Here is a 21,249-nt window from a genome sequence, read left to right as displayed (position 1 = left end):
AGGAGACAACTGTCGTGTTACAGCAAAAATGGATGGTTTCTCTGTGGGGACTCTGCCCCTCAGGGTCTGCAGGGAGAAGTCTAGCAGGAACCACTTTGCATGGTCTGACCCGGCCTCCCCTCCCACGGAGGGGGGTGGGGCTGGTGAGGCTGGAGAACCCGAGGACACACCCACTCCTGAGTGACTGCTTCCTGGGAAGCCTCCCTGGTTCCTGCAAAGTGAGGGGGGTAGCTGTCCCCTCTGTGCTGCCTGCATCCTTTGTACCACCTCCCGGTGGGGAGTCTGTCATACTCTGTGGTCATTTATTTACCTCTGAACTCCTGGGAGCCAGGGTTGTTGTTGCCACCGTTGTGGCATGAGTGCCACGCCAAGCCCCAGACCACAGGGGCTGCTGCATTCGTTCTACCTATCCAACCGCAGCCAGGCGCTGATCTGAAGTCCATGACTTGGTCAACCTCTAACCTGGAGCACAGAGGCTTTAAGCTTTTCTGGAACCTTCTTAGGAGTAAATACCTGCTGTGCCTCCAGGAGAGGCTGAGAATAAATAAATGACTCTGGGTCCACAAATCAAGGGCTTAGTGTTGGCATCAAGGAGAATCTGTTTTGGACTGATTTGTACCAGGGTCTTCAGTTTCTGTTGAAAACTGGCTCCTGATGTTTAGATTCTCAGTCTGCTTTCTTGGCCATTTTGTTCTGTGTTTGAAATACTACTGAAATGTGTTTTGGGTACTAATTTAGACATATGATCTGCATATATTTTCTCTCTCAGAGGGAATAAAAGACACTTGTACAACTGGAACCCAAGCTGCAGCACCCTCCCCATCAGCCCAGACCCCACGGACAGAGGGATCCGCGTGGGCAGCGCGGGCACTGTTCACTTCCTAAGTATTCGGAGCTAGCATTCTTCATGGGCTTTCCCGAGCAGTTTACCAACCCTGCACGTATTTCTTTAATAACTGAAAATGCAGGTTACAAAAAACATCGGACGTGTCAGAGAACTTCACTCACGTGTCTCACAGAGCAGCGGGGGTCTGTTTATTTAAAAACAGTGTTTAGAGAGGGTGTGACGCCGGGTCTTATGCAGCCAGACACCAGGGGGCCAGTGTCGGGTCCCGCGGGCCAGCCATGGGGAGAAGAGCGGAGTGTCTGTAATGCACTCTTCCCTCCCTCTGATGGAGCGCAGATGACCTCTCTCCCCTGTGCTCCATCCAGGGCAATTCTGGCTGTGCTCAAGTGAAAGATGCCATTTGAGATTTGCATAAAAGATGTCCTTACTTTAGACAATGAATACTTTCCTCTTTGTAGCAGACTTGTATCAGTCTATTCTCACAGTGTTGGGATAACAAAACGTGTGCTTAAACAAGCCCCAAAAAGGGGGGTGGGGGAGAAGTGGGAACAAGGTCTTTTGAGATCAATGTAGTAGTGTCTTAGACGTTTTCAAGTTTCGACTGGGATGAACAAATGAAAGGGAAAACTTCAGTTCTGGCGAAACAGAACAACTCTGACACCTGCTTCTCTCCCCCCAACTTGGGTTCGGCGTTCAGTGCTCTGTGGAGCACAGCAGCTGCAAGACGAGGGGAGAAAGAGTAAGGGTGCACCTACCAGTGCTGCTTCTGCTCAGAGCAAAGCCTCACGTTGGGCCTCTTGCTCCTATTACCGGTTTGCCCTGGGTGCTGGGGCGTGTTCACCAAGCAGAGGGAATTCCAAATTTCCCCTTTGGAACTGGGCAGTGTTCTCCCAATGGCCAGGCCTTCTCCAGCATTCTGTGATCTCCGACTTTCCACAGACACGCAGAAAGCCCTGAGCCAGCACTGTTCATGGATTTTCCCAAGCAATTTACTGACCTTGCATGTATTTTTTTAATAACTGAAAATTGTTTATAAAACCCTGTGAAAGGCCTTTCCCTCCGGTATTGGGATATGAGTGACTTATGACATATGAATGACATCCTGTAAATGTAAAGAGTACAGTGTGTTGATCTCATACATTTATCAATTGCAAGCTGATTACCACCATAGTGTTAGCTGCCACCTCCGCCCTGTCACATCTGCCATCTCTGCTTTGTGGTGACCACACTCAAGATCTGCTCTGGCAAGCATTTTGACTGCTCATCTGCCTTTACCTTTCTCTATCTTTTTTTTTTAGTCTCCATCCATTCTTATTTGATTCCTTCAATTCCCTATTTCCCTTCCTGTCACTGATTCAGGTCCAGATCTAAAGATCTCATTCTCATTTCCGCTTCCCAGCATGAGTGATAAGATCCCCTAGACCTCTTCTCCGCACGCAGGGACTACTGTGCCGAGGAGGGCCATACATCCTCACCATCAGTGACAGCTGCTCTGGGAACGCAAGGGAACCCGACCCCGAAGGGGAGATCACGCCATCCTTCTGGTAGTGGACGCTGGGCACACCCTGAGAACTGGGACCCAGGCACTCATCTCCCAGCTCCTGGGAGCAGTGGCTCTGAAGGCTGGTGGCTGCACCCTTCCTGAGGACTTGCACAAACTGCCTTTCTTGCCCAAGGTTTTACATGCCCCCCCTGCCCCGGGCAGCTCTCATCGGATGACTAGCCGATGCAATGGGACAACGGTCCAGTCCCCTTGCCTTGATTCATGACAACATGAGGGGCCATCCTGGTTCTGAAACTGAAATTTTCTGTGGATGAACGGAGTTCATTTTACTACTACATCAGTGTTCAACTTCGGCTCTACCCAGCCCAGATTCCCTCACATCCATCCACACAGGTGGGGCTCCCTGGGGCCTGCCTATTAGACCTTCTGTATGCAAATCTCCATCTCAGAGTCTGCCTCCCAGGGAACCTGACACCTTCTTTGTGTGATGATGATGGTGATGATGGAGGTGGGGGTGGTGACAATGATAACGGCTCACACTTGCTGAGCATTTCCTATGTGTGAGGCACTCTGTTTTACTCACACTGTTCCATGCAATCCACACCAACACCCCATGGGGTGAGTGTGCTGCTGTTAAATTTTGGAGATGTGAAAATTAACAATCAAGTTGGTCAAGCAACCGGCTGGAGGAGGAGCCCGAAAGCTGAAGCTGAGAATTAAATTCAGCCCCAGTCCTTGCAGAGGCCCAGCAGTGCGGTTCTCGGGAACGCCTTTGGGGGGCTCAGCGTTTTGAATACATGGGTTTCCTCGTGTCGGTGCACCTTCTGGCGGCTGTGTGAGCTGAGCTCTCTGCCTGCACTTCTGTGCAACCACACAGCACAGCCTGGTCATTGGCTTCTATGATTCCATTTCCCTGCAACAGTTTGGACTCCCTGTTAACTTCGCATATCCGGTGCCTAATCTATGTTCAGTGTACAGCAAGTGTTCAATGTGACAGATGGGCTGAGAAGTCCCCTCTTCGTAACTGGGAAAACTGAGTGATGGTCTCTCAAAAGGAGAGGACAGTGCAGTAGTCAAGAGCAAAGCCCCTACACCTTGGCTTTGTGAACCTCTGTGCCTCGGTTCTATTCTCTATAAATGTGGGCAATGTCTTTTATCTCTTAGCATTGTTATGGTTGTTATAAAAATTAAATGGTATCACGCTCAGAAAGCACTTAACATGATGCTTGATACAAAGTAAGCACTCCGTAAATGTTATCTATCACAATTACTAACCACGAATAATTCCTTTTTCCCCCGTACCCCATCTTGGAGAAATTAGAAGGGGGTCTCTAGATATCTGCTAGCTCCCAGGGCCCTCACACAGTCACGAAGCCCTACGTGAGAAATGGTTCATGTCTCCTGGGACATTCTTCTCCATAGGCACAGCTGACCCTGGGCTACCAGAGCAGCTTTTCTCAGTCCTAATGGCACATGGAAGTGTGTGTCTGGGCTAGGGAGCCGCTCAGAGTTGGGGTCAGGATGTGCACGCGCAGGAAAGAATAAGAATAAAACAAACACATCCAGAAAGCTGACTGTAGTAGAGGCTTCATCTGCACCCCACGTGGTCCGTAATCACTGCTGTGGGGGAGGGGAACGGACTGCTATCACCCCCAAAGAGTGAGGCCTCACGGTCTCACCGAGTGCTCATTACACATGCATTCCGAGTATCTTGGAATGGCTCAAAGAATCATAGGGGCTCGTGATGTGAAGACGTTCACAACCTGTTAGCTGGCCCTGTTTTAAATCCCCTCCATGACATCTTAATGGTCTTCACAAACATCCTCAGTAGCCAGGATCGTGACAGCCCACCCAATACTTTCAAGAGCAGTTTTGACATAGACCTCAATGGCCTGATAACCACATTTCAAAGAATATACAAATCCAGGAGGAAGAGCCAAGGATGAGGATTCAAGAAAGAGCCAGGCAAATTGGAATGATGAACTTAATCTAATAAGAGCACATTTAACAAGGGGAAATATCATCAAAAAATTCAGCTGCCCTAGAGGACATGAGAGATCTTTTCATTTTCTTATCTATTTAATAATTGCCTATTAGTTTTTTTACCTGGCCTCATTCCAAAATGGACTTTTTAATAGCTTAACATAAAAGGAAATATCACCGCAGTGACTCTAAGTGTGGCCCCCAGGCCACCAGCAGCAGTACTGCCTGGAACCTCGTTAGAAATGCCAAATCTCGGACCTCACCGCAGACCCAGTGAGTCGGGAACCCGGGGACGGGGCCCAGAAACCTGTGTTGTAACGAGTCCTCCCGGGAGTGCGGTGCACACTCAAATCTGAGAACCACTGTGAGAGTTGAAGATTTTTAAAAATGGAAACTCCAAAGCATTTAGAAGGTTAAGAGGAAGTCGACTGTTGAGATAACAGAAAATGAATGACTAAAGGCCTGAAATTCTGGGAGAGCAGTGCCACAAATTTGTCCCAGAGCTTTTCAATAGCCCACGCAGTGCATCTATACACTCACTTTATACACTGTACTGGGCCTGCAGTACTTGTATGAATAATCCTTGTGCTGAGATTTGAAGACTGCCTCTGCCTACATGAAGAAAGCAAAAATGTATCATAACAAACAATATGTTTAACAATGTTCTTTTAGTAAATAAAACAGTGAATTTCTAAAGGTTATTTTTTGGCCGTCGATCCCTTCATTGAACCAATGATGGGGCAAGACTTGGGATTTCTGTTGAGTGTGCGATTAAATTCTGTGGTGGGGCTCTCCTGGTGGCATCTGCACAGAGGGGGGCTGTGTGTAGGGGGGACTTCCCTCACGCGGTTCCTTTGCGATGGTCTGACAGTGCTTGGATTGTACTGCTGCAGACACCTGCGGCCCGAGAAGGGAACCGGACGACAGCATCTAAAATCCTTTCACACGAACAACCCCCGCCCTCCATTCCGCTGGATAGTAAAAGACGAGGACCGTGTCCATGTCTACGTGGGTCAGTTTTCTCTCGAACTGAAAAATGAATAAACTCTAGCTGGGCTGATTCTTCTGCCATCTACTTCATGGTATATTTTAAGAAATCATTTGTGTTTTCTTTAATATGACTAGCTGATCCAAAAGAAATGGACAGATTCCAAATCACAACTTGGGGAGAATACACAGCAGCCTACTATGGATAATAGAATGACAGCTTAGCAATGAGAAATTCAGACTTTGCGGTCATATGAAAAGGGCTTGTATGCCAGTTCTGTACCTACTTGCACAAGGTACTGGACCTTCTCTAGGCCTCACCTTCCTCGTGCAGAAAATAGAGATTAAAATGGTTCATACCTTACACCTAACGTGTAGCACCATCATCCAGGGAGACAACAACTCCAGCTGACACTGGCAGACCGACTCCACTAGAGTCAGGCTCCAGCAGAACACGAAAGGAAGACAGGCACCACCCTGAGACTTGGCAGTGTCCATCACTGAACAGGTAACAGAAAACACAGAGGCCAAGCTAGCTTGCCTTCCTTTAGCATCTAGATAGAGTATAAGTATCCCAAGTTAGTGTCTATACGAAGACCACCAAGCATCGCTCCTCTCTACCTAAGCGTTGGCTTGGATAATATTTGAAGCACAGCCCACAGGAGGAAGATCATCAAGTGAGCAGAGCAGGAGAGCTGAGAGGGCTTCAGAGACCCGGCCCGGGCCCCACAGCTCAGGATGGCTGTGTGGGAACTGAGGCCCAGACACCCCGCTTTGGTCTACTTTCTCCACTTCCTCTTCTCTTCAAGATGCCCCTGGATCTTGAAAATATTGATGTCATTAACATTTGGTTTACTGGCATCTGAGATGTTATGATGTCATGAGATATATAATGAGCAAGGAGTTTAAAGGCCTTAATTCTAGCCCCAGTTCTGCCAGATACTAATTGTGTTGACTCCTACAAGTCAGCTTTCTTACCTGAGTGTGAAAGTTCACATCTAGTTAATGGGAATAACAATAGCTGCACTTCTTGTCTTTCTAGGACTGTTATAATGTTTAATGAGATGTGTTTAAAAGCACCCAGTAAACTGCACTACGCTATGCAAACCCCAAATTTCCCTGCATCTTCTATCACATCCTTTATCCTGTGATCTGAGTGGCTCAGGGTCCTTCCTCAAACCTCTGCCTTCATTCCTCAGGAGCCTATGTCTCAGTAATAAATAACCTTTTAACCCTAGCCCTCAACTAATAATTCAATATGGGAAGAAAAAAATAGAAGTCTTAGTACAGTTATACCAGTGTTTGCAAAAATAGGATTACCTAACAGAACATTATGTCAAGCACTTTCCAGTACTATTTTTTTTGCAATGACCTCAAATGTTTGAGAGCCATATGAAAATTAGCTGAGAGAGACATCTTACTATCTATTACCCACTCTGGTGGTCTGAATCATCAGGCAGAGTCACTTCCCCCCACCCCCAATTTCCAGGTGAAAACTGAATTGTCTTAGAGAGTGCTGGAAACTATGATTAGGAAGATGTATAGCTTGATCTGCCTCTATTTTTTCCTGTTGTGGTAGAAAAGAAAAGTTTTAGATGGACCCGAGTTTAAGTCCATGGCTTCAGAATTCACTGTCTGTGTGGCTCTGGGCAAATAATTTATCTCTAAACACTGTTACTGGTTTTGTCTGAAGACACAATGAAGTCAGTAATGTCAGTCTAGTGGGTAAGATTAGGGTTATTGATTATGGTATTTGTTTTAGTTTGTATCCTTCGGTTTTATGAGGCAGAGACCATACACACAACCCAAAACAAAGAGTTTCTATTGTAAAGATGTGTCAAGTAACAAAAACTTGGCAATCAGAGAGCAGGAGGCACACCAGGCTGAGCCTCAGCAGTGCAGAGACCGCCCTTCCCAGTCCCAGTAACAGCAGTGAAATTTGGGAGGCCTGACCCTGGTGCAGGCTGCTGGTTGACTCTACTGTTCTTCAGGTATTTTCTTTTCTTGTAATTCCCCCACCTGCTGGCTTTTTCACTTACACTTTCTTTTCCAAAACATAGGCCAACTAGTCTTTTAAGCTCAGTTCTGTCTTTTGACATCCTCTCTGATGCTAAGTTTGGGAAGCACTTGCCAATTCATAGTTTGTGAGCAAGCACCCAGTTCTTGGACCAGCTCCTTTATTTCATGCAAGGGAATGGGTTAGATTATGAATGGCTGCCCCTCCAACATGGGGCCCACCACCGGTGTGGTCAGCTGTCAAAGAGATAATTTCTACACATGGCACCTTGGGCCCACCTCTTCAGCAAGGACAGTAGGCGAAGTTCCCATAAGGAAGTCTATGTTGTGTGTAATGGCTTGGGTTCTAGAATTTGATTGAACTCCAATCCTGACTATGACAGTTTCTAAAGACGTGACCCTAAGCAAGTTACTCAATCTTGCTGAGTCTCAAGCTCTGCATCTGAATAACAGGTGTGATAGTCCATACCTCAAAGCAGTATTTGTTGAGTTTCAAATAACCCAAGTAAAGCACTTAGCACAGTTCCTGCCACGCACTGCACTCTCAGTAAGGCTTGCTATATGGGTGTCAGGAGGAGCTGGGGGCAGGCACCGAGAAGCAGGTCTGGCAGGACCCCTACAGACTCTCCGTTAAGAACCGTTCACCTCTCCCTTGTGCTGAGATGAACAACACTGACTTGATCCCTGCTCCCCCCGGGATACAGCTGCTTCCCACTTTTCCCCTGAAGATGGATGGCATTCTCTGTGACCCTGATGGAGGTACTGCATACCTCACTGAGAAAATGGGGTGCTACAGGACTTTATAAAGTCGGTCTTAGTCCTTCTCACCGAACTGGGCAGCGGGCTCTCCGTGTCCCACCACCATGTCACGCAGGCCCGCAGAACAGCGTCATGAGCATCCACGGTGTGCCTCCCCGGGGACCGGCATGTTTACAGGACTGTCTGGCATTTCTCCATCAGGGTCTTGGGGACTCACAGGTTTGCACAGAACGAACCCACAGTGAGCCGAGATGGAGAGTGTGATCGGGGACATAGAAATTCCTTTTATTGACATTTATTTATTTGGTTATGTTGGCAAATGGGCCACTTCACAGAAGTGAAGCTTATAGACAGCTGAAGTTTTCCACTTCAGCTCTGAAACTGTTTTTAACTCTTGTTTAATGGAGTCTTCGTAAAATGTATTACATACTTCTGCCTTTTTAATAGAGGTCGCAGATTTCAACGTTCATATTTATTGAGCACTTACTATTGTATGTGGCACCACATTTAAGTGCTTAACTCTCATTAATTTCCCTGAACCCCTGTGAGATACGTACTATCACAATGTCCATTTTACAGATGAGGAAGTTGAGTCTTAAGAGGCTAGGTAACTTACCGGAGGTTGCACCGGTAGAAGTGACAGAACTTGGACTTGTGCCCAGAACTGCCCAAGCTCGTTAGAGAACACTTGATTAATAAATGATCCTAATGACTATAAACTTTCAAAGTTGGGTCTTTGGCAGCCTACACACACATTTCAGAAATGGGTCCATTTTTCTGAGTATCCCTTGGCCGCATTTGAAAAGGAGTTAGTAGGCAAATTGGCAGCATCGATTTTTGAATATTCAGGAATATCCCTTCATCCATCAGATGTTACTTGGTTCCCTCTATGTTCCTGTGCCAGGCACTCTGGAGGCAAAGAAACAGCACCCCGCTGCCTTCGAGGGGGGCCCACGTTGGAGCCCCTGCAGTGGGACAGTATGTGAACCCTGCCTGGTTTGTGGACAGGAAGTCCCCGAGGAGACGGTGATTCCTGAACACACTCTCAGGGAGGCTGTCCCCTCACTGACTCCCAAGCCGTATGGATGAAACTGGTGAGTCGAGAGCAGGTGGAGTTAGATGCCTCCCTGGCCCCAAAGAGGCCAAGAAAGAAACAGATAAGGCGTATTTAAGAAATAGTTCAAGTTGTCTTGCTTGGAAACGATGCTGTGGTCAGGTATTAATGGGCTTTGGACCAGATGAAGGAGCGTGGTTTCTATAACCTGAGTCTTTCTTAGATGGTGGTTTATAAAAACAGGAACTCTATTAGAACCACATCTGGCGGGGAAAAAAAAAACATGTTTAGTGGGATGTGCTTTCTCATTTGATCAGTAAATGGGTATTAAATGCAATTCCCAATTGCGGCTCTTAAATATATATATCGTTTGGAGCACTGATAACATCATTAGAATCATGTGACATATTTTAATGATAATGTTCTTATTCTAAAAGTATGTTAATAGAAAATACCGACCTCTCTAATCTAGAGATATCTAATGATTTGAGACAAGCCCCCCAGTACTCCCCTCCCTGTGGTCCCTCCTGTGAGATCTCTTCTCCGCGTCACGCTCCAGCGGGACACAGTGCCATCTCTTGGCGCCTCATATTCACCATTATGGATGCGGTTTATCGCGCAGTGCCATAAGTTCGTGTGATGGTTGACGTGGGACTGTTGTTTAGAGACCTTTTGAATTAGGCCTATTTTCTTTTTCTCTCTTTCTCATAGGTTGGCTGATGGTCATTGTGTCTGGCTGCTTTCCATGTGTCTTCTCACAACTTCCTCCTAGTGCATTTTCTCCCCACGATTATAAGTGCTAGAATGGCTAATGACCAGGCTAGTCAATACGTGTCTTTAAAGTAAGAGCAAGCAGGCTCTGAGAGAGGGCAAAGGGGCTGTCTTTTGAATTAGAGTGTAAACTCTGCAACAGCCATTTCAATGTCCAGGAAAGCATTACCTGCCTGTAGGGATAATTGAGTTTTGCTTTATTGGTGACAGGGAGCTAAGCAATGTTACTATTAGGCAAACTTTTCCAGACAGAAAAAAAAAAAACAGAAAGGAAGAAAGGAGAGAGGAATGGGGCGGGGCGGGCAGGAGGAGAAAGGGAGAGGTAGGGAAAGAGAGAGAAGAAAAGCCAGACCAGTGCTTGCTTTGGGTTCTCATTTTGAATTTCTCTCTTCTCACATTTGCTGATCACAGTGGTTTAAACTTCATTGACCTGATGGTGCGACAAGGGAACATCGACAACCCTCCGAAGACTCCCCTGGTGCCAGGTTTTGAGTGTTCGGGGATTATTGAAGCTCTGGGGGACAGTGTGAAAGGATACGAGGTAATGTTTTGACTTTTGACCGAAAGAGTAATATTAATCTGAAATCCATTGAGATAATAAAAGATTATGCAAAAATGTTTGGCATAATCTATAATGTGCATTACTATTGCTGTCTTATTGTTTTATATTATTAACAATGTTGGACTTTCCAAATGTTGCATGTATTTCTCTTGTACCATCTTGTTACTCCTGGCAACAGTCTAGTGGCCAGGGGAGATCTTGCCATCCCCTCTATTCACGTTATACAGCTGTTAAATGGAGTGTTGGGCCTCGGATTAATGAAGTGTGCACACCTTCTGTTCCCACCCATGCTTCCCACTGCCCCAGCACCTGTGGCTCAAAAAACCATTACAGAGTGTAAAAGTTGGGGAGAAATAGCCTCTATGTTTTTATGTTGATTCCTTTAAATATCTACTTAACTGATACATTTAAGTGATCGTTTGTAAGTGGCATTTTGGGGTGAAGTTTTAAAGCCATAGGGTAGCGGTTTCTGACAGTAGAACAGAATTGGCCACGAACTGATGGATTTGGGAGTAGGATAATGGATAAAAAGGGTTATTATATTACTCTGACTACTTTTGTACATGTTTGAAATTCTCCATGATAAATAAATTTAAATAGTGGAAAGATATAGACCTTTTCTACTATTATAATGCAAATAAAATAGAAACCAGTCTATAAAAGGTGGAAAACTGTGGGCAAACCAATCACACAAAATTGCAGTTGTTTGGAGTCAGAAAACCAATAGAAATTAGGTACAAGAGCTCTCGCTTACAAGTAAGTGCTTCCCCAGGGAGACATGAGTGGATCTAACATCTGAGAACCTGCTATAACCAGAAACAAGGGCAAGTGTTCTTTTTTCAGCCTCACCAAAACCCTGCGAAATGAAGTTTGTTACTGTCTCCTTAGAGATGAGGTTCAGGAAGGTTCAGGAATTTTCTGTGAGGTCCAAAAAGTAGCAAGTAGTGGTTGAACCTAGATTCAAGTCAGCAGGGCCTTCTGACTATTCCGTGAGCTCTGCCCTCGCTCCCAACCTGCAGATGCTGCGATACTAACTGCAGGAAGAAAGACCCCATGCAGTGCGATGCTAACACACCCCTGGGGTCTGAGTTTCAGTCTGCTCAGATGCTGCTCAGTCTCCACGCATCTGAGCCCCGGTATCCTCTGAAAATATCAATATGCTCCAAATTCATGATGACGAATGTCTGGGAATCTCTTCTTGCCCATCAGTCTTCTTGTCAGTGTTTTCAGATCATGGGGCAGGAAAAGGTTGAGCAAGAAGTAAATGTGCTTTTTTCCCTTTTGTATGACTTTTTACACGTTCTGCCCCCAGGTAGCAATATAACCCGAGGTGGTACCACCTCTCCCTGAAAGTGCTGCATAGAAGAAATACTGTCTGCTCTTTACTCCTTCATATGGTCCCAGAGGAAACGATCATACTATTAACTAACTATTAATTCTAGACACTGGATACATAACCCTTTATTTTAGGACATAACAGTAGGTGGGGATGGCATTGGCTTTGATTTAGAGGGAGGACATCCTCTGCTTGATTATGTATTTTTTCCCTCATGTATGACCTTTCTTCTGCTAGTTAGCTCTGGCTTCCATGTTGTCAAACCTAGTCTCTACTCCACTTCCCTCCAGAGACTTTCAGCTGCACAAATAAAAGGCACCACCTACAGGTTTCCAGTCAGGGTGTGATTTGGGAGAAAACCATTACTATAATTCCCTCCATAATTTTGACTTAACATTTTCACTTAGGTTAGAGATGGAATTCCATGCAGCAGCACACTGGGTAGGTCTCTTGGTTGACTGATTGCTAGAGAGGCTTGAAAAGTTGTTGCCAGGGGCCCAGCAGTCAAGGAAGAATTTGGTCTCAGTTGCCCAGGATTTTTTTTCCTTAATGAAATAAAAAAAAATGAATTGGATATTTTTGAAGTTGCCTACCCCTGGACTCTGAGACCAGGACTGATCTGATGGCATAGCCACTTTTGCCATTTTGATAACGAGATGGGAGAGAGGGCCAGGCAGCCCTGCTGCAATGGCTGGGACCCTCACTCTCAGGGTGGTGAAGATACTCTTTGCCACAGCCTATGTTGACACTGGAGACCATCCACTACTCCAGGGAAGTGAGTCTGTACCTTTGTGTTTCCATGATTAGTCCACAGTGACCCTCTGGTCCAAGCCGTTGCATTTAAGCTGGCATTCCTGACACTTATCATTTGGCATTCAACACTTCCAGGAGATAACACCTTCATTGTCAATGGGACAGCTCCTCCATTCCATCAGCTTCTTTGTGAGACAGCTGTTCTCTGCTTCATAAAGTATAATGGGTCTATATTTACCTTTTGAGCACGAAACTGTGAATTCCATGAGATCAGGAACCAATCTGTTTTCAGGGTTTATATTGATTGCTCTTTTCTCATTTGACATGCATACTGCCAAATGCATTGCACACACTTTGTAAGGACCTTTTCCTGATGTTATACCCATTTTAGAGCTGATAAAACTGAGGCTTAAAGAGTCAAACATTCCCAGACTTGGAAGGTTCACCTGTTGTACACCCTTATATAACTCTGTCTTCTTTGTAGCACTTATCTCAGGTATAATGAATTAATTATTTCATTTGGAGTCAGCTTGCCTAGTTTCAAATCCTGGCCCACCTGCTCTCTAGCTACATGACTTTGGGCCTATGCTTTAATCTCTCTTAGCATCAATTTAAATGTCTGTGTGACCTACAATCATTCATCTGTAATACAGGATTCTTGCAGAACCCATCTCATAGGAAGATTCTCTTGTTTGTTGAGTAGGGTAGAAGAGAAATGCTAAGCTACAAAGGAATTAAAACAGGATCAGTATGAACATATATATATATGTGTATGTATATATATATATACATATATATATAAACATTTATACGTGAAAGCCATTAATTTATTGAGAATTTATTATAACCACACAGTTTGAATGTTGCACTTGAAAGTCATAGTACAAGCCACCAGCATTAATAGCAGCATGACTCAATTTAACCAGCACTCTGCAGCTCCTACAAGCTGTCAGTATTGGTTCACTTGTTTGTATTTCCCTTCAGTAATGACATGCTATGAAAAAAGGTAGCACACCATCATATCCACTTTAAAGGGAAGACTGCTCTTATTTTTTTGCATGGTGTTTAGCTATGTAAGCTACTGATAAATAAAACACAGTATTCTGCCATGCCTTGATAGGGGTTTTGTACGGAAGCCATGAATTAAAACATGCAGTGTTCTTAGCACAACGCTGGCCATATAATATATGCCCAGTAAATGGTAGTTGTTCTCACCCCTACTGGCATATTCCTATTTGGCACCAAGCCTGGTTATTCTTCTTGTCTCCTGCATGTAGATTTGCATGGCTATTTTGAGTGTTCATATCCACAGTGATATCTTCGTTGCAAATACGACAGTGAACTAGCATGTCAGGGCATCCATGGGGGTGGCAGGGAGCAGACAACAGTAGATTTTACTACCAGCCTCGCCCCATTAACCTTCCTTAGGGCTCAGTCTTTCTCAGCTCCAAAGCAGAGAGATTAGATGAGAGCTTCGGTCAGGACGATGACCTTCTGACAGCAGCGCTCCACGGTGTGTGATGTGCTCCACATCATGTACTCATGCGCCAGACGAGGAGTACAGAATCTGGTTTCCACGGCCCCTGGGGTTTTTTTTATAGATGGGCTTCAGAGCATCCAACAATGCCTTGAAATTGAGAGGCAGGTGAGGGTGTGCATATTTGAGGGTTTTTTTTTTCTGGGAAGGAATCTATGTTTTTCACCAGATTATTGAGTATTTGAGAAATCCCGGAAAAAAGTTCAGAAAGCTCCACTAACCCTGTGCTTCCCTTTGCCCAGATTGGGGACCGTGTCATGGCATTTGTCAATTATAATGCCTGGGCAGAGGTGGTCTGCACGCCGGTGGAGTTTGTCTACAAGATCCCCGATGACATGAGCTTCTCTGAGGCTGCCGCGTTCCCCATGAACTTCGTCACAGCCTACATGATGCTCTTTGAAGTTGCCAACCTTCGAGAAGGGATGTCTGTGCTCGTGCACTCGGCTGGTGGTGGCGTGGTAAGTTGGTTGTTTGTGTGTCCTGTTCTTCAAGGTCATGAAGGTGACGGTGGAATGACAGTCAAGTGGCAATGAAATTCCTGTGTGAGCTATTTCCATTAGTAGGGATGCTCTCTCTAATTCCGGTGAAGCTCACATGGATGGAGGAGGTCATGTAAATGACTCCACTGTGAACAGGGTGAGCCTTGTGGCATGTGAGGACTCAGTGGGTCTTGGAGACAGCTTCTGTAAGAAGCACTCAGTCATGGCATTACAATGAGCTGCTTCTGTCATTCATTGTGAGGTGCCTCATGGTCCTGTCCTACTACTATTTGAAATGCCAAAAATGTGGATGATTATTTACTTTTTCAAGAAATGGCCATGAATTTGAGATTGTTCCCATATTAGTGACATCCTTATTCGTTTGTGTTCTGATGTGTTTTCTTGAGTGGGAGAGAAGGAGACTGTGACCACACCGGCATAGTGGGACTGTCACGTGCACATAAGTGCCCCCATGAGGGTAGTTGCACGCGTGAATGTCATCCGTCAGGTGTGTCTCTGACAAGGAGGGGAGGCATTGGAACAAAACACTGCTGCTCTGGAATTCAGGGATGGCAGAAGATTCCCCCACAGTGTGGATGGGTCTCAGTGGCAGTCACTCGGGAGTGCACAGGGCACATCTGCCGTGTGGTAGGCACTATGTTCCCGTCATGACCTACTGTGGGTGGGGAGGAACCCGGTCTTTCTGAGAGTGAGAGGACCTACTCACTAACTCAACGGTTATTTGTTGAACACGTACTATGTTCTAGAGTCTCGGGTTAGAGACGAATAAGAGAAGGCCCAGATGTACCATCTTACGGGGTTTGAGAGGTCCTCAGTGCTGGTGAGCCTGTGTTTGGATGACTCAGAAACTGACGCTTACGCTTGGGTCTACCTCAAAGATATTTTCCCTGGAGGGCACGCTACCATTGATTTTCTTAAAATACTGGCTTTTTACAATGATCAAAACCCTGCATAGTATATAGCACATTTCTGTTTTTCCTTTCTGAGAAAACAAGGTCACATACAAAAAATAAAATAAAAAAACAACCCAGGAAGGCAAAGAGATAAAACTTTAGGAATGCCTTAAGAGGAATATCTTCAATCACTTTAGCAAATTTGCTAATGTCTTTTGACCATGAGTAAAGATATAATAAAAGCTAAACATCCCTTGGAAAGGAAATAGATTTTAGTGCCAGTTAATGTGCTAACAGCCAGCAAGCCATTTAGAATTCTGACGTTTATGGTCTCCGTGTGCTCAGCATACAAAGCGTTAGAGACTCGTTCCTGTGCTGTCAACACGAGCGCCAGTCTTCACAATGGTGCCGACCCAGTTCTGCTGAGAGTCATTGTTTAGACACTGGCACTGATAACGTTTCATGTTTTTTATTTCTCATTTGAGTTTGTTTCTGGAACAAAGAGGAATGTGTCAGGAGCATGTATCTTCCCAAAAGAAAAAAAAAAAAAAACCTCTGGAGGTACAAGTTTTTACAATGCCTTTTCCTGGCCTTACATACGTTACAGCAGTAAGAACTACAATGTGAAACAGGTGAAGGAACTGGGGGGAGGGGACAAGGCGGGGAGGAGGATGAGCTGGCACCTACAATGCAGGCCGTGGTGTCCTACAGCTTCGCTCAAGACGGACAGTGGCCTGGGTGCTCAGCTTCCTCATACTGTGCACGAACAGGGAGAAACGGCCAGCTGTGTGAGCTTGTGTTCACTCGATGGAAATAAACCAGTTACTACAGAGAAGTTTAGCCAGCAGTGGGTTTTGAGACCTGGGGAACATTTTTCATAAGAAATGTATGCTGAAATATAGCGAACATCCTCACAAAACTGTTACAGTAAACACATTATTTCCTTGATGCTTTTTCTTTAGGTCTATCTCTAGGATTGTCTGATAGCACCAAAGTAAAGGAAATATAGTAAAAGCAAATATCCTGGTGCCAAAAGGAGGTAGTCTGGTTTAATCTGTGGCCAGTTTAAAGGTGTGGTTGGACTGCCCATCTCTCAGGTGAGAGGGTCTCCTTGAATAGTGTCTCTCCCACCCAGGATTCGATAGATGGTATGAAGCACTGAGTTCCAAGTTACCATTAGGGGAAAGACTTCTGGCCAAGTGCACATCTGTGTATATGAACACTTAAGCAAGCCATGGTGGAGCTGACCCTGTCCTACAAAATGTAAGAAGACCTAAGGGGAACCCAGACCATTGCACCGCCCCACAGTGGAATGACCAGCGAGTCACCTGCAGGCAGCCTTAGATTCCTTCCAAGAAGACAAGCACTCACTGCTCTGGTGGTGGCGGGGGCTCCCTGGGACCATTTTTAATGTGTTATCTGTGTTACCCTGGTGAGGGACAGGGATGATGCTTCCCATCCCTGTTGGACAAATTTGTTAAGTGCAGCTTCTGGCTGCGTGGTCGCTGTGGCAGGCAGGACAATAAGCCCCTTCCCCTTACAGACACTCATGTCCTGATCCCTGGCACCTGTGAGCAGGATACTGACACAGCAAAGGAATTTGCAGACTAAAGTGAGGACCTGGAGATGGAGAGATTATTTTGGATTATCCAGATGAGCCCGATGTAATTAATCACAAAGGTCCTTAGAGATGGAAGTGGGGGGAGGGTCAGAAACAGATTTAAAGATGCTGCTGGCTTTGAAGGCAGAAGAATCAGCAGGAGCCAAGGAATGAGGGTGAACTTCAGATGCTGGAAGAGACAAGGAAACGGATTCTTCCCCTGGAGCTTCCAGAAGAAACAACGCCCTGCTAACACTTGGTTTTTAGCCTAGTGAGACCCATTTTGGACTTCTCATCTCCGGAACTGCAATATAATAAATCGGTGTGTGAGAGGCATTAATTTTTGAGCCACTCAGCTTGTGGTAATTTGTTATAGCAGCAATAGGAAACTAATACAGACATTTCCCTGGGCTGCCCTCCTTTTCACTGTGGAGAACCCACAGAGGCCTGAAGAAAAGCATGTAGCAAGCATCAGAACTAGGGTCCATACCCTAATCTGGCTGGTTCCCAAGACTTCACTTTTACAACCTAGAATGTTGGCAGAACCTAAGTTATTCATTCCTTCATTTACTCATGTGTTTAACAAATACAGTTCTACTTCTACCTGGTGCTAACCATAGACGTTTTATTTTATTTCATTTTATTTTATAGTGTAGACAAAGATTTTCTTTTGTAATTGAGTTTATTGGGGTTACACTGGTTAATACAATTATGTAGGTTTCAGGGGTACGATTCTACAACACATCATCTGTGTGTATTGTGTGTTCACTATCTAAAGTCAACCTCCTCTGTCACCACTTACCCCCTGTTTATCCCCTTCTACCTGCCCCCACCTCCCTTTGCCTCTGGGAACCACCACACTGTTGTCTGTCTGAGTTTTTTTGTTTTTTTTTTTACTTAATCCCTTCACCAATTTCACACAGCCCCCCAATGCCCCTCCCCTCTGACAGCTGTCAGTCTGTCCTCTGTATTTGTGAGTCTGTTTCTATTTTGTTTACTTTTTATTGGATTCCACGTATAAGTGAAATCATATGGTATTTGTCTTCCTCTGACTGGCTTATTTCACTTAGCATAATACCCTCCAGGTCCAACCAGGCTGCTACCAAAGGTAAGATTTCCTTCTTTTTTATTCTATTGTGTAAATGTATCCCAGCTTTTTTATCCGCTCATCTACTGATGGGCACTCGGGCTGCTTCTAAATCTTGGCTCTTGTAAATAACGCTGCAGTGAACAAAGGGGTGCATATATTCTTATGTTTCAGGTTTCTTTGGATATAGCCGAAGTGGAACTGCTGGGTCATAAGGCAGCTCCATTTTTAGTTTTTTGAGGTATTGCTACACTGTTTTCCACAGTGACTGCACCGGTCTAGCATTCCCACCAATAATGTAACAGTCCCTCTTCTCCACATCCTCGCCAGCACTTGTTGTTGATTTATTGATAATAGCCATTCTGACAGGTTAAGATGGTATCTCACTGTGGTTTTAATTTTCATTTCTCTGATGATTAGTGACATTGCGCACCTTTTCATATGTCTATTGGCCACCTGTATGTCCTCTTTGGAAAACTGTTTATTCAGGTTCTTTGCCCATTTATTAATTGGATTGTTTATTTTCTTGGTGTTGAGTCATTTGAATTCTTTATAAATTTTTTATATTAACCCCTTATCAGATATATCATTGGCGAACATGTTCTCCCATTCAGTGGATTGTCTTTTTATTTTGTTGATAGTTCCTGTGCTGTCCAGAAACTTTTTAGTTTGATGTAGTTCCCTTTATTTATTTTTTCTTTTGTTTCCCTTGCTTGAGGGGATGTATCAGAAAAAGTATCAACCCGAGGAATGTACAAGAAACTATAGACACTTCAGTCAGAAGGCTGTGGCCTGGCACACATCTTCTAAGCTGATGTCGAAGAGGTGACAAGATTAAACCTGGTTAGAATAAAGTTTTCTGAATTGAGTTAAAAATATGTGTGCAGTCCTAATGGCACCAAGACTCCTGTCTCATTTACATCAAATTCTGGGATAGAGAATTTGCAAACAGAGTACGACAAATGCCAGCCTTAAACTGTAATTGTGAAGGAAGCTCTAATACAGAAGAGGAAAAGCATCTGACCCAGAGCAGGTTGCTTCCTCAGTGGACCTGCCCAGGTGTCTACACTCCTTGGCAGGCCACCGTTTTCCTCTGACGACAGCACAACCAGATGGCCTGAGAGGGTAATGCCTGAGTCGAATCTTTTGAACTTGTTTGAAAAATGGGCTTACAACCTCTTAAAGGAAAAGTAACAACACAAGCAACCAAGTGGGGCTCATGTTACGAATTTCAAGATGAGCGTTTTGCTGCCAATCCATTTTATAAGCTAGTGTGGCTTTGGGCATCTTGTTTGGGGATGTGCTTGATTTTTGGAGAATAACTTTACAGTTACTATGTGGTTATTTGCACCTATGTGTGACATTTGATGCTTCTGAGTTTTTTAGGGTCCCTTTACCTTTTTTTTTTATCATCCCATCCCAGCAGAGAAAGTAGCAGCCTGATGTGGGCCACAGATCTTGGAAAGGAAAGCAGAACTTAATTTCCAGACAGAGTTAAATAACTACCACTCAGTTATTCATTTCTATTCCTTATGGATGAGGTTTCCCAGTGTCATTCAAATCACTTCAAAGGGGAAACCACTGAGGGAGTGGCAGAATCTATAAAGGAGGCCCCATGGGGCTCCCGACCTCATGTGTGGGCCCGTTCACGTCAGGCCTGCTCACTTATGGGCCCGCAGATGGATGGTCCTCCCTGAATGATGGACGAACCATGCACTGTTTTAACATTAAACGGGGAGAGCCTGGGGTAAGTAGGAATACTCAGTGTGTTGGATGATTTGAACATTGGCTAGTTATTCAACTTCAGCAGAAAAGACATGACCATTGGCAAAAACCACCATAGGAGAGTATTTTGTTGAGATAAAACCATCCTTGATTATGAAAGGCACCAACACCTACGCAGCTACCAAAGCCAGCAACCCAAGAATTGTCATTAGTTCTTCTTAAAGGATACAAGTTTCTAAGTCGTGTATGACTCATTTCTTTATTCTTTCCATTCATCCAACGCATATGTAGTGAGGGTCTCAGTTCCAGACACTGAATTAGACCCTAGGTGTTTAAGAGCATGCAACAGATTTTCTTCCAGTGAGACCCTTGATAAGTCAAAGGGGGACATTTAAATCAAAGAATCACGTGCATAACTGCCAAGTGCTGTAAAAGGGAGACACAAGCTGATACGAGTGCTTTCAATAACAACCTGATCCAGGATAGAGGTGGGGGATGAAATCAGGGAAGGCTTCCTTGAGGAAGTGGCATCTGTACTTCAATCTGAGGCTGATAAGCAGGTAAACCGGACAAGAGTGGAGGTGAGGGCTGGGCATTCATGAACAGTGAAGTTGGGGGCCCGGTGGGCTTCCAGGTAAAGAATTCCAGATAACAGGACATTTCCTATACCTCCCTTTCTCTCCCTGTCCCGTGGACTGTTGTTGTACTTTTGGCCCCAGTGTCTCTCATCCAGATTACTGCTGCACACACTTAATGGGCTTCCTGCCCACGGTTTCCTCTTTAAACCAGCTCTTCGCTCATGGCCAGAGTGGTGTTCCCAACACACCAACCTGCTCTTGTCGCTCCCTGCTTATAATTGACACAGACGCCCACTGTTGTCAAGATAAAGTCTTTAATTTCTTGGCACAGGTGGCCCTTGTCATCTGGTCTTTCTCTCTCTCTGTTTCCCTCTTTCTCTCTCAGCTTCCGCAGGGCAGTGGCTGCGATGGCTGCCCCCAGGCTTTCTGCTCTTCTTCTGGAGACAGAGTTGCTGCTGGTAGGGGGCTGCTCAGCCAGGGGCTGCTTTTTTAAGTCACCAACCTCCCTGCCCCCCCATCTACCTAGGGCCATGCATCTGAGCTCACGCCCTTGGGTGAGGGCAACGGCCATGTGAAATGCATCACTTCCAGGCCTGCCCTGTCTTACGAGATCCTCCCTCTTGCATGCTCTCTCTCTTCCCAGTTTCCTGACAGATGCCAAGGTCAGCCTGGGCAGCACATGTTAAAAGTGGCAGAGCCAGCACCCCCCCAGCAACCTCAACAACTGCACTTCCATCCCCTGTCCTACCCCTGCCTC

The 21,249-nt window shown here is 45.3% G+C and overlaps 1 protein-coding gene and 1 non-coding gene across 2 annotated transcripts in view; one reads left to right on the top strand and one right to left on the bottom strand.

The window, feature by feature from the left end:
* The window catches only part of VAT1L (vesicle amine transport 1 like), a 145,238-nt gene that overhangs the window by 13,156 nt on the left and 110,833 nt on the right, over window positions 1-21,249 (top strand). Inside the window, exons 2-3 of the mRNA XM_037144776.2 lie at window positions 10,333-10,462; window positions 14,352-14,567. Of these exons, the coding sequence (XP_037000671.2) occupies window positions 10,333-10,462; window positions 14,352-14,567 (346 nt within the window). The remainder of the gene's footprint in view (window positions 1-10,332; window positions 10,463-14,351; window positions 14,568-21,249) is intronic.
* Window positions 13,539-13,684, bottom strand: LOC119048954 (small nucleolar RNA SNORA15). The gene has a single exon (XR_005082419.2). It is a non-coding gene; the product is annotated as a small nucleolar RNA SNORA15 (small nucleolar RNA).

The sequence above is a fragment of the Artibeus jamaicensis genome, unplaced genomic scaffold, assembly GCF_021234435.1.
Source record: "Artibeus jamaicensis isolate MK-2021 breed Jamaican fruit bat unplaced genomic scaffold, CSHL_Jam_final contig_464, whole genome shotgun sequence".
Lineage (NCBI taxonomy): Eukaryota > Metazoa > Chordata > Mammalia > Chiroptera > Phyllostomidae > Artibeus > Artibeus jamaicensis.
Note: the sequence above shows the minus strand (reverse complement) of the source record. Positions and strands in the feature narration are given on the sequence as shown.